Source organism: Haliotis rufescens, unplaced genomic scaffold (genome assembly GCF_023055435.1).
Source record: "Haliotis rufescens isolate VD_foot unplaced genomic scaffold, xgHalRufe1.0.p SCAF_103, whole genome shotgun sequence".
In the NCBI taxonomy this organism is placed as follows: Eukaryota; Metazoa; Mollusca; class Gastropoda; order Lepetellida; family Haliotidae; genus Haliotis; species Haliotis rufescens.
In genome coordinates, this window is record NW_025963784.1 from 135,741 (window position 1) to 149,966 (window position 14,226).

Sequence of the window (14,226 nt, forward strand, 5' to 3'; positions counted from 1 at the left end):
TGTTGATACAATGTTTTTCAAGTAAGCAAACTCAGATCCACCAAATTTCAACATTAGAACAATGACAATGTTGGGATACTTCAGTGGAGGGAGACATTATTATAAAGTATGAATATCTGTGTAAGTTGGGGCACAGGTGATTATGAAAATTGTAAAAACACATTTCTCGGTGACGTGGAGTTCATTTTGTCAGGGGGCGGTCGGGTAGCCTAGTGGTAAAAGCGTTCGCTCGTCACGCCGAAGACCCGGGTTCGATTACTGACATGGGTACAATGTGTGAAGCCAATTTCTGGTGTCCCCCGCCGTGATATTCCTGGAATATGGCTAAAAGCGGCGAAAAACCATACTCACTCACTCAACCAGGCAATAAAGATCAACAGAGGTCATTGTTACAACATCAGAAACCTTTGAAAACAATAGGTTTCTAACTGAGTAACATTTCTCTACTCATGTCGCTAGACAACAATATTGTAATTTGTAATATTTTGTTATATTTTGATCAAGACCTGATTTGAAACCACAATAAAGTATGTATATTAAGTATATTCACCTGATCACGAAGACTGACGCTTTTTTGGATTGTTACGCGGACATGTACAATGCTCATCTTGAAATATGGTCACACAGTGTACTATAGAAATAAGGCAGGGTAATAACAAATTCGAAGGGGGCTCGAACCACCTATTTTCCGCTCTCTGGGCAGACTCGCTTTATTTTTCCCCGCAAGCCACACACAGAACAACAAACCAATAACAGAACGTCCCCTGTGGTACAAGGAGAGACGTTTATGAAGCCCTGAGGCGTTATAACAAGACCAACACTGATACGTAGACAAATACAGGGTACCTAATGAATATTCATGCTTGGGTGTAGTTCAGCACATAACCTTTTGTCATCTACAGGTTCAAGTGAACAACCGATTTTATAAACCTCAGAGTGTTCATTTGTATTGATCATTAGGTTTCTTCAGACTTGAGAAAGACCCACATGAGGTTTTACTTGTGTAGAAAACCCGGGACTTACTGTGGAAGACCCGGGGACTTGATTTTCATCGTTATAAAAAGTTACATATTTCAGATCTAGTCGCTGGGTCTTCCACAGTAAGTCCCCAGGACTTCAATACCCTTTAATGTTTTTTTTAAAAAAAACCGCAATTCTAGATTTCCTGTACTTTAATTGAAGTTGGCATTTACAATGATATTCTTTGCAGGCCCAACTTCCTGCGGCAGCGCAGAAACGGTGTAGGTCGGCATTTTTAGTTTTCGTTTGTGTGAGAATAAATCGTCACCTTCCTCTCTTTCCCACATCTTGCCACTAAATGAAACTCGACTGTAAGCTGTCCACATTATGACGGAGACGCTCACGGGCAATGCGTGCGTGCATGACACCAGTAGTCGTCACACAACAAAGCTCACGGATGCGTTTATAGTCTCGTTATATCGCATATAAAATCCTCGTTATTGCGTATCTCAATTAGAATTAACTTTGTTGGTTTATAAGTCAGATAAAACACTTATCCTCGGTTTTGGTTGAAAATGTAAACCCGCCCGGTCGGAAAGATCCTGCGGGCCTTCGGCCCTTAGGATCTTCCCTCCCATGGTGTACCTCTATAAGGTGGTGTACCTCTATAAGATAACCTCGGGAATGAGAGAAGGTGAGGCAGTTGTGTTCAGGCTTAATATTACCACGAGTCAGGGATGAATACATATGAAGAATGTTAATATTTCATGGAAAGCTGATATTATTTATTACACAATTTGAATTCAAAGGGTTTGTTAAGCACACATGATCAATGTCCTCAAAGCCACATTAATATACACGTCGGGGTCACCCTGCCCTGGTATCAGCTTCCTTTTACAGCCCTGTGATAACCGGTTTTATGTTTGCTAATATTGTTGACAAGTGATTGTCGTGCAGTAAGTCACTGCATGAATTAAGTTTATTTGTCTGTATCATTATTAAAACGACTTCTTATGCAATATTTTCTATCTATGTTTTTCTTTTCACTCTTTCCATCACCTTTACAAAAATTGTGTACTTAAATAATGAACATTGTTTGATGTCAACTTGTAGAAAATCTATTGTTAGATTAATCAATATGGGCTAAACAAGAATCAAGTATCGTGTTGCATCTCAGGGAGGGAAAAAAAGGACATGGTATTCATCATCACAACCTCTAATACGACATATTTATGCATGACCTTACAGCTAATTTGGCATTGAGGTGGGTTGATTTTAGAGTTATGTTACACTATTGACTGTTCACAGTTTTATTAATTAACATCTACATCACAGGTGACACACTAACACACAAAGAATTTTCAGGGATAGTTCATCTTCAGGATTACAACATTGTTTGCAATGTTATGATGTTAATTTCTATTTGCAGATATCTGGAAGGATGACAAATATCACTTCAGAAGTGATGGAACTCGGAAGCAGCCTGGCTCAAGTCCAGTCATATTGAAGCAGTACCACAAGGCTTACACCGAGGACAAGACGACAACAAGGGCCTTTGTCAAAGAAGCTTCGTATCTGTACAACCAGCCTCTGAAACACGTTCTAGTGCAATATATCGGGGACCACACACAAGCACAGCCTGCTCCTCAACGAAAGAAGCGTGGTCAACAGACACTTCATTCCCCAGGTGACAGTAAATGTAGGAAAGTAGAATCAACTGGTGGAGCTGTGCAGTCAGGTGTCACGGAGAACACTAACTCCAACCTGGACCCTGAAGATCATTCATCACCGACAGAATTGGAAGACAACGGTAAATCAAACACTATTCTATGTGTAACATTGAATAAAGCAAAGGTGTCAGAGACTGAAACAAAGAATGATCAAGACACAAATCAAAAACGCTGCAGGACAGGAGATCACACAAGTGATGATGACATTGAATATTTTGCTACAACGTCAGGCTCCCCTGTCAAGAAACTTCGTTTGCAGTCTCAAGTTGACAATGAGAACACAATTGTAACCTGTGTCACTAACACACCCTACACTTATCTGTACACATTTCTTGAAGGCGTAGAAAGAAATCGTGATGTGATAAGGGTCGTGCAACAGGTTTTATCTTTAACAAGGTTCTGGAACAAGGACTGTACCAACAAAGACAATCCGTGCTTGTCACTCATTGAAGAGGTCGACAAGAACTGGAATGTAGATGTAATTAAAGCAAGGAACTGGGTTAAATGTTCTGTAAATACTGACGTGCTGAGCTTGAACCAAGACCAGTCAGTTTACATAAACCTCATCGCAGCAGTGCTTGTTGGAGCATGCCATACCAGGACTGAAGTACAGGACTTTGTGAAAACACTGAAGGATCCTCCTTCACACCTGAAGCATGTACAAGAGGACGTCCCCCTGTCACGTGACTGTACATACACAGTTGGCTGCTACACCATCAGAGGAGATGTTCTGTCTCGCCTGGAAACCAACGAGTGGCTGACAGATGAAGTAAGTAGTCCACCTGCAATATTTACACAATCACACAAACTACATGCCTAGTTAACCATCCAAGAAAATCATTTCATAGAGCATGGGAGGCTTTCGATTTCATCAAATGATGTTAGTATTAAATATAAACTGGGGGCGTGAGGGTGGTGAGTGTTTCAGTCACCTAATACTCATTGATAGTGCCTTGAGGTAGGCGAGCTAGAGCTTGAGTTTGATTAAACGCCTCTTTTTGACAGTAGTGTCATGGTGCGTTGGATTAAATTATGAAGAAAGTAATGCACATCTTTGACGTTAACCACTTTGTTGATTCCCATGGTGAATCTGCATAGCGAAATGCGGCGCCTTGGACCACTGATACCCCATCTTAAGATTAATACAGCAACTTTTGGCGGTTTCTTCTTTTTACACCAGTATTAGTTAACTATCAATTCATATAATGGTGCTAATTATCAACTCATTGCCATGCATCTCGATTCTGCAATGATGGCACTACTCACCTGCAATGGGCATTGTTCACAAAATCTAGTACATCACCAGTCAAATTGTCAGTCAATGCTAACAGCCGAGATATTCTCTTCATGATGGATATGTGATGTGCAGCGGATCCTGTTTTGATTTGAAATTACAAGCGTTCCTTTTGAAGCGAAAGCATTGGAGGATTAAACAGTATAATAAATATTCTAATAAATGAACTCTTACCTGTCCAGATCATGGACACATACCTGCACCTCCTGGAGGGAGAGTGGTGTTCCCGTGTCAGCTTCCACTGCCTGGTGCTGCCTACAGAGACAATCATACTTTGGGAGGCAGGACACTACACAGACAGGATAAGGGGGAAAGATGTGAGTGACGTGAGATTTTTATATTTCTTATAATTCTGTCATTCCGAGTGTACCATTGCATGTCCACCCTACCATGAACATGGGCAAGACTCGAAAGATATTTTGCAGTAATTGTATATTTTTTGTGATAACATATGATTCGTCTATGCCATGATTGCGTATTCAGTATGCTAGAAGTTGTCACTTGCAATTGTGCGCACGAAGCGACCATATGCTGCAATGGGTTTCAATTGAGTCAAAGCCAGTAACCCCATTGATCATAATGCTATTCGTTTTCAATATGCAGTTACAAAAGCAGATATTGCACATGAACATATTCGTCTTGCTACATATTATTTTATGAATTGAAAATCTGGTTGTCAGAGAGGGGTCTTTAGAATTTCTTAGTTCCAAGTTCATGATACCAATTCACTAATATCTCTGTTACTGCATCATATCCATCTTATGTGAAGCACGTGTTTCTGGATATATTGATCGTACACCGGAAAGGCATTTGTTGTGAACTTTCAGGAAAATTTGACAAACTACACGTGGATCTTAATGCCAGTGAACATGCCACGTAATCAACATTGGGTGCTACTGGTGGCTAATGTCAAGGATGGAACAGTGGGCGTGGTTAATTCTAAACCCTCCTTAGATGTTGAGGACAAGGTTGTACAACACTGGAGGTAGGTGGACAGAACAGTGGGCGTGGTCAATTCTAAACCCGCCTTATATGTAGAACACCCATTTGTACAACACTAGAGGTAGATACAAAAAAAAGAGGACGTGTGGCTGCACATTATAAATGTTAAAACCAAGCTATCCAATTTGAAATGTTGAAATGTTGATTTCTCAAAAACAAACATGAATATAAATAAGATCCATCGAAAAATGTTCGATACACCCACATTTGTAGCTTTTACTTTTGGGTAGAAGATATAGAACAACTTGTTCACAGGGTTACCCAGTTCCCCAAATGGGTACACTGTGTGAATGATTTAAACGCCATCAATACAGTTATGTCACTCATTCATTTAAACCATAACATCTGTATTTGCTAACATAAAACCTAATTATGGACAAAGCAGGAGAGAACATCAGAAATGCCAGGACCGGATATTTTAGGCACTGCTGTATTAACCTTCTGCTCTACCTTTACTTTAACACCAGTCCACATGAGTTGAAGATGTTATCGCCATCGAGTAATATACTTGTATTCCTCAGGCTTTTTCTAAACCACTTGAAATCTACGTCTAAGGAAAGGAGCAAGTCATGGATGATGAAACAGTACCCAGTGATAGAACAGTCAGATGGACACAGCTGTGGAATATTCGTTCTGATGGTAGGTTGGTTTGAAGCTATGTTTTTGATATGAAAGGCAACATGTGTCTCAATAACCACGTATGAACGATACCTTTTCATTTCTAACCTTCATATTCTCAGGCTGCTGATGCAATTTTGGCGGAGAAGTCTCCAGGCATCATGAGGAACTGTCACATTGAGAAATACAGGCTGTATGTGCTTCAGAGGATACTACAGTATGCCAAGGACAAGGGAGATATGCAAGGTGGAGGAAATCACATGATGGCAGTTGATGGACAGGGTAATGTCCCAAACGAAATTCAAACTGTAACGCTGGAGACAAGAGATGTACTGGAAAATAGCTGTACAATGACAACAGAACAAGGAGGTCCAAATATTCATGAAGAGGATGGACATGAAACACATGAAGGAACCGACTGTGCTATCGCCAGTGATGAAAGTATGCATTCTGGAGATCATTACTTTGTTACGTAATTGTAAGGCGTTACGCAAGGTATTATACTTTAGATCTACATGTGCAATGGTGTATACTCCTTTCATACAAACGGTATTTGTTTTTACAGATACTGATGACTACCCATGTTTGGATCAGCACCTGTTGCATAAGCAGAAGATGGCGTGCTTGTTAGTGGTTGCTTTGGCGGAGAATAACCTGGAGGAGAGGATGCTATGGGCAGGGTCTAACACAGGGACTCGCGTGGAAAGAGAAACCTACAAAAAATATATTGTTTGGGCACTTAAGGCTTTTGACATCAATGAAGAAGAATACACTGAAAATATGATGAAACCTATTTTATCCCAATTGACGGGATGCTGTCTCCATCATGAAGCAGGCTCATATAGAATAAGAAATCATGAAGTAGCAATAAAGCTTAGAGAAATTCTGCTACGTGATGTTAGGCAGTTGGTTGAAAGGATGGATATCGAGTTCATATTTCGTTATGTGACATTTAGAGATGATCCAACTGAAGAGGAACAACTAAATGTGTCTTTCAACCTCGAATTGAAACATGATGATCTGCATATTGTAGCGAAGCGGTTTGCTACAGCTTTACACGGCAGACAGTTTGCCTTTGTGTGCATGCATTCCCTATTCCAGGTAGAGACATTTGTTGATATGGTTTGGGAGAAATTGTTGCATAATATGAACAAGGACAGTTCTGTACTGTTGAAAGTATTGTCAAATAATGACATTGTACATGGATATTCCTTTCTGTTTTGGGCGAGCATCACAGACAACTCACATTTGTTGAGGAGAGCATTGTTCAGTGTTCAATTGAATGCAGAGAGCAGAAAGGAAGCTTTGTTTGGAAGTAAAGTTTGGTAAATGTTCAATTTTGGACATTGCCTGTATGAGTGGGTTGTCTGCAGTGGCTTCCAGATTGTCACATTTGATCAAGATGAGCAAGAAGAAAAACAGGTCAAGAAAGAATACATATGTACATTTTGCATCCTTGTGCCAAAAGGGCAAAGATACCATGGATACAATTACAAAAATTGGAAAACTGAATGTCAATATAAAAGGCCCTGAAGGAACAACACCTTTACATTACGCATGTGCAGTTGGAATTGTTAGCATTGTAAGCTATCTGTTACAGGAAGTAGTGGACATTGGTGAGCAAAACAAGAAGGGTGAAACTGGGCTTCATTTGGCATGTATATATGGAAACGCAGAAGTTGTTACAATGTTATTACAGAACAAGGGAATAATTCATGTGAAAGATAATGCTGGCCGCACACCTCTACATGATGCAGCCTGGCAGGGGCACAGGGAGGTTGTGGAGGTGTTATTACAGAACAAGGCAAATGTTTATGAGAAAGATAAGGAAGGCCGCACACCTCTACATGATGCATCCTGGCAGGGACATAGGGAGGTTGTGGAGGTGTTAATACAGAACAAGGCAAATGTGGATGAGAAACGTCAAGATGGCAGCACACCTCTGCATCTTGCAGCCCATCAGGGACATCGGGTGGTTGTGGAGGTGTTATTACAGAACAAGGCAAATGTGGATGAGAAAGATAAGGAAGGCTGCACACCTCTACATGATGCATCCTGGCAGGGACATAGGGAGGTTGTGGAGGTGTTAATACAGAACAAGGCAAATGTGGATGAGAAACGTGAAGATGGCAGCACACCTCTGCATCTTGCAGCCCATCAGGGACATAGGGTGGTTGTGGAGGTGTTAATACAGAACAAGGCAAATGTGGATGAGAAAGATAAGGAAGGCAGCACACCTCTGCATCTTGCAGCCCATCAGGGACATAGGGTGGTTGTGGAGGTGTTATTACAGAACAAGGCAAATGTGGATGAGAAAGATAAGGAAGGCCGCACACCTCTACATGATGCATCCTGGCAGGGACATAGGGAGGTTATGGAGGTGTTAATACAGAACAAGGCAAATGTGGATGAGAAAGATAAGGAAGGCCGCACACCTCTACATGATGCATCCTGGCAGGGACATAGGGAGGTTATGGAGGTGTTAATACAGAACAAGGCAAATGTGGATGAGAAAGATAAGGAAGGCCGCACACCTCTACATGATGCAGCCTGGCAGGGACATAGGGAGGTTATGGAGGTGTTAATACAGAACAAGGCAAATGTGGATGAGAAAGATAAGGAAGGCCGCACACCTCTACATGATGCATCCTGGCAGGGACATAGGGAGGTTATGGAGGTGTTAATACAGAACAAGGCAAATGTGGATGAGAAACGTCAAGATGGCAGCACACCTCTACATGATGCAGCCTGGCAGGGACATAGGAAGTTTGTGGAGGTGTTATTACAGAACAAGGCAAATGTGCATGAGAAACGCAAAGATGGCCGCACACCTCTACATGATGCATCCTGGCAGGGAGATAGGGAGGTTGTGGAGGTATTATTACAGAACAAGGCAAATGTGGATGAGAAAGATAAGAAAGGCCGCACACCTCTACATCGTGCAGCCTGGCAGGGACATAGGGTGGTTGTGGAGGTGTTATTACAGAACAAGGCAAATGTGGATGAGAAACGTCAAGATGGGCACACACCTCTACATGATGCAGCCTGGCAGGGACATAGGAAGGTTGTGGAGGTGTTAATACAGAACAAGGCAAATGTTTATGAGAAAGACGATAAAGAAGAAACTGCTTTACAAAAAGCAGAGGCACAACATCACGATGATATTGCAAGGATTATAACTGAGGCAACAAATATACATGACCTGACAACCAACCATGGTACAATTACAGATAGGTAAGAGCAATGTGGAAATGATGCTTTAGTTGACAACCCAAACCCATATATTGTATATGCTGTTTTGCAGAACAGTTTTGAAACCCCACGAAGCATATGAGACCTCGAAGAGGACAGTACCATCAGACATTTATCAAAATATCTATCATTTATCTAAGAATATAGACAGAGCATTTCTACAAGGCCCCCCAAACAACATTCTAAAAGTCCAAAATCAATCAATCAAATATGTCATGAGAGACCAACAGTGTATTGATATTGAATGTCTGTCCATGTCTTGGAGGTCATCTTGGATTTTTTGGCCAGTCAGTTAGTGTGACAAGTTTTATGCACATACGTTCAAGCACACTGTTTCAGATATAAAAGCTTCAACAGTCTAAACTCATATTTAGGAAATGTGTCGGCCTTCTTGAAATTGCCGGCCATCTTGATGTTTTATAGATTTGTCAATAGTCGAAAACGATCAATAGTTGTGAATATCATTTTAAAACCATAATATGACTATTTTGCAACAGAACACATGCTGTTTTTCATCAAAACATTGAACCTCATCTGAAATGTGGAAAATACTATTGACAGTTGGTTGCCATATTGGATTATGTAAATTAGACACATTTCCCAAACTGGGATTGCTTGGGACTTTAAGTATGTTGTTTTGGGGACCTTGTAGACATGCATTGTGGTGAAATGAACTCTATTGCTATTTGTTCCAAGTGTAACCTTATTCTCCATGGACTACATATGTCAATGGGGACTTTGCCAAAACACTGAAATTATGTTAACCAATATTTGAACTTAATTAGGCTTCACTGTGTATACTATTGAATGATTTCGCTGGAGGCTTTTACATCTTGATTTTGTATTATATGTCACAATAGCATCATTATTTTGATTAAGTCCTATTTTCTCTGAATTACTGTGTCAAGTGCATGTGATATTGTTTCAGGGTGACAACCGATGGCCAGTTTCTTATGAAATCATCGTCAATTCCACACGGAAGCTATAACAATGGCGGTTGGCTTACATCCACACCACTAACATCAACGTGCCCCGTGAACCAGACATCAGTAGAATTGCCAGGGGTGTATGTTCCGGGCCAACTGGGACAGGCAGTTTCCACAGACAGACAAAGTGTTATGGAAGAGAGATACATCGCCTTGAAGTCATCCCAACCATATCATATACACGGAAATCTTAACAACCTCCTTACAGATCCTGCACGCTTGGAGATACGTTCACCCAATCAAAGATCAGAAACCATATATGGAAACTGAAGTCATGTTCCCACCTATGTCCATGCTCCAGTAGTTGGTGACACATTGCCTAGTTCAGATACCACTAGTAATTCTGAGAATGTCATCATTCACTACACTGAGTCTGGGGAAAAGATAGAGCTGCAGCAGCTCTAAAAGTGGTCTAGAAAGGAGTTATCATTGTTATTATGGTGTCCAGTGTTACAGTATACATATACAGTTTTACAACCTCCATTAGGGGTCAGTCGTCCGAATTTGGTTTGCAGAAACAAACGTGTTATTTGTCATTTGTGTCGATGTAGCATTGATGTTTCGGTAAGCATATCAATTCCACAAAAAAACAAAAACATTTTACTCTACAAAGGCTAGGACCATAGCTAACTTCATGACGAAAACATCATTTATGTTGCTTAGAGGATTACATAATAGATTCTTTCAAATGTTCCTAACTGGACATATGCACATTTCAGCGTGTACCGAAGTTCCTGGGGCATTGTGTTAAGTTGAATCGAGTGAGTGTGTGAGTTGGATTTAACGCTGCTTTTAACAGTTTTCCAGTTATATCATGGCGTGACAGTTTAATATGGGAGGAAAGCCCGAAGTGATGCAGGTCTCAGACGTTTACCACTTCGGTGAAACCCAAGAGCACGGATAGGGTGCTGACAAACCTAGATACATAATCTGGGCGAACCTGGATTCGAACCCACAATCATAGGTCTCTTGCGTGCCAAAGGGACGCAACTCTACACAGCAAATCGCGGCGCCTTAGACGACTTGGCCACCCGTACCCCTGTGTTATGTTGAAAGTAGTGGGAGTGATTTGTGTCGATGTAGTTTTGGCGTTTCGGTATGCATCTCGATTCCATAAAAAACCCATTGTACGTTACAAATTCTAGGAACATGTCTAACATTAATGTTTAGAAGATTACATAACAGTTTCTTACAAATGTTTATAACTGGACATATGCAGATTTCAGTGTGTTCCGAACTTTCTTAAAGCAAAGTGTTTTGTTGAAATTAGTGGGAGTGAATACAGATTGACGTACACAATGAATGTTTGCAGCTACATGTCGCTGTGTAAAATATGTACTTGCAGGAACACGTGGGTGTCTTTCTTTCAAAGTCGGTATTGTCACTTTGATATGTTTCTGCACCATTTCCAGTGTCAGAGTTGTGAAGTTTCACTCCCAATACGAAGCCATGTAACCTGTTGTACATGCAATATAGACTTTAAAGTATGTTTCTCATATTCAGGAATATGATGATTGTTTTGTTTCAAAGCAATTTATCCAATTATTTTCCATGATTTCTTGGCAAACATGAAAATGCTAAAATCAAATAGAATTCTTTGAGCTGTGTCCCTTGAACAAATACAGACTATATAGCCATTGGGAAAACCATGATATGTGACATATTCTAATGTGACATATCATGTGATAGATCACTGAACGAATCCCAGTAAGATATCGTTTCTATTACAAACATTGTATCTGAAAACGTATCTAAGGAGCGAATGATGTTGGAAGCATTATTCTACTAACATTCATGGTGTAATTAATATACTTTTATTATCATATAACTCTTGTTAGTACTGCATTAGTTAAATAGCCTGTTATGTATTGCCCATAGTTGACCCATTGTATAACCCCTTTGTGACTGTAGACCTACAATTATGTTTTACAATAGAAGTTGTTTTTTATTCATTTGTATTTTGCGCTGATTTAATGATTTGGCAATATAGTTTGAACCGTTTTCTATTATTGTTACATGAATGCTCGACATGGGTGTTTTGAGTTCAATTTATAGTCCCCAAAGTTAAAAGGTAGAACTAATCAAGATCCAGGTCGAATTCAAATATTTCGGAGAAGCCGAACTATTTCTTTGGTCCCCAGGAGTTCGAGGCAATTGGGTCCGATTGTTCCTTTATGGGTATATATCTGAATATGTATACAGGTAGAAAAAGGTGCTTATCCAAACGTAGTGAAGTCACACAGACTGTGCCATACCAGTGCAGCGTGTATCATAATCAGAACGAATCACAAACTATATTCACTATCCTCATCTAAATATACACTTTCCCTGTAAAAAAGACAAATAAGTGTCTTTGTTTATTATAAGCAAATAAAGAAAATACGCAAAACCAAACCAAAACAAACTAACAATTGAAGGAAGTTATCCAGGTTACATGGCATAAATAAGCATCATGTTTTGCAAGCACAATACATGTGTGATGATCAAGCCTGCTAGAATTGTCATCATACACCATTGCATTTGTAAATACCTTGCTCGGAAATAAAGTGGGCTAGACCGCCTCCATTGTCTTATGGATAGAGTATCAGACAGATTTATTTCGTATGTGTGGCCGTGAGGCCAATAGCACAATGACAGTTTGTTGTAAAACAATTCGTCAAGATTTCATTTCAATTAAATGTAATCGCAAGAGCCGTACTGCCACCGCCGTTACAAACATTATCCTGTCTTGTATCAAGTCAACAAAGTCAGTTGCAGACAATGCCAGGGACAGAAAAGGTTGAATAATGCATACCACGTTTACGGTAGCGTGTCAAAGGGAGGCAACCCTGTTTTCAGATATTTTGTTAGCATTTGAAAAGTACAGAAGTGATCCTGACGAGACCTGGATACTGTGGGTAAAATGCTTACAGGCGTATTGTCAATAGAGGCATCACCTGTAGCTGTTCGTACTGGGCTAAAATGACTTTGTTTTCTGAATGTGGCAAATGTACATAATAATGACGAAAGGTATAATATAATGAAGTGCACTGATGTTGAAACGGCTTTAAATGTTGTGTTCTGTGTTGAACTCATTTCGAAATAGTATTTTCCTGTTTTCAATCATACCATGAAGGAAATTTGTTCTTCATCTCATGTACATGAAACTTTGATCTATTGATCACCACAACCAAAGTACCTGTTACCTATTGTTCAGGTTGTGATAAAAGGGAGAGAAAACGTTTACGTTTACTTATTCTATTTCTAGTGATATAAACAGAGGTACGGTTTGAATATTTGAAACGATGTACGATATGAAGGTTGTATAGCACTGTGATCGAACTACGAATTACGAATATGTTCTGATTACTGACTTGAATAATCTGTTTTTTATTCAATTTAATTTAGAAAGTATGTGAATTTCTGAGTAATTAATCATTGCTATCACTGTGAGGTGGAGGTATTTGAATTCGTCAGAGATGTTTGCATGGATAAGAGCGCCAAAACCCTTTGCATAATCACAAGAAATCTCTGTTGTAAGCAGACTCCATTTTACGATTTATTCTTTATTAAAAGCATCACTATCAACTGTCAGTATTTCCGGGAGATATTTCGCATGTAAATCGAATCCGTAGCATTCTAAATTCAATAAATATAAAATGTTAACGCCAGAAATAACCAGTCTTGGATATCCACCGAAACACATTCCATTGGGCGTAAAAGGCAAAATAGCGGGGAAAACTATGAGAATGGATTACTGAAAATCACTGATGACACCACGTCTTGTGAAAGTGTACGCATGTCCTGCCCAACCAGTAGGAGCCGCCATTGGTACAATCTGACTCCTCGTGTTCTTGGGGTAAACTTGCAAATGCAGAAAACACAAAGAAACAGTGATTTGATCAATATATTTATTTCCCAAACATGATGACTGATGATATGCCCCCCGTTTACTGATCGCTGTAAAGTAGAGGTGAGATTATAATATCTCTGAACAAGGTAAAAAGGGTATGACGATAGTCATGTTCGAAATGATAAAAACAAAGTTTCATTTCTTGTAATATTTCTCCGACCGAGGTGCAATTACACTGACAAGGAGGGCCGTCACTGCAGGATGTTGAGAATGTCCTCCCATTCGATCGCGCATCACTCTTTACATGTCCATAGTGATTTGACTGGATCAAGATAGTTGGCCGAGCTGCCATTCCACTGCTTCCATTTAGTAAGCATAATCAAGATCTGCATATACATTGAACACGGGTGTGCATGTGCCCTGTTGGATAGCCACAACGCTGAGCCCAAGTTCAATCCCGACATACTCAAAGCCTATCCCGATATGTCTCGCAACAAGTCCGAGATCTCGTGGAGTTACAGGAGACTTCAGTCTCTCGTTCACAAGGCGTGT

The 14,226-nt window shown here is 40.1% G+C and overlaps 2 protein-coding genes across 2 annotated transcripts; both read left to right on the plus strand.

Moving 5' to 3' along the window:
* The first annotated feature begins 1,596 nt into the window (after window positions 1-1,596).
* Window positions 1,597-6,080, plus strand: LOC124125692. The gene is made up of 6 exons (XM_046489039.2): window positions 1,597-1,654; window positions 2,390-3,459; window positions 4,167-4,301; window positions 4,812-4,969; window positions 5,508-5,625; window positions 5,727-6,080. Exons 1-6 carry the CDS (start codon window positions 1,597-1,599, stop codon window positions 6,078-6,080), a joined length of 1,893 nt encoding a protein of 630 aa, XP_046344995.2.
* An 888-nt stretch (window positions 6,081-6,968) lies between these two features.
* On the plus strand, window positions 6,969-8,189 carry LOC125377893 (ankyrin repeat domain-containing protein 50-like). The gene is made up of 2 exons (XM_048391971.1): window positions 6,969-8,002; window positions 8,154-8,189. The coding sequence occupies exons 1-2, from the start codon at window positions 7,007-7,009 to the stop codon at window positions 8,187-8,189; spliced, it is 1,032 nt and encodes a 343-aa protein (XP_048247928.1). The 5' UTR covers window positions 6,969-7,006.
* The last annotated feature ends 6,037 nt before the right edge of the window (window positions 8,190-14,226 follow it).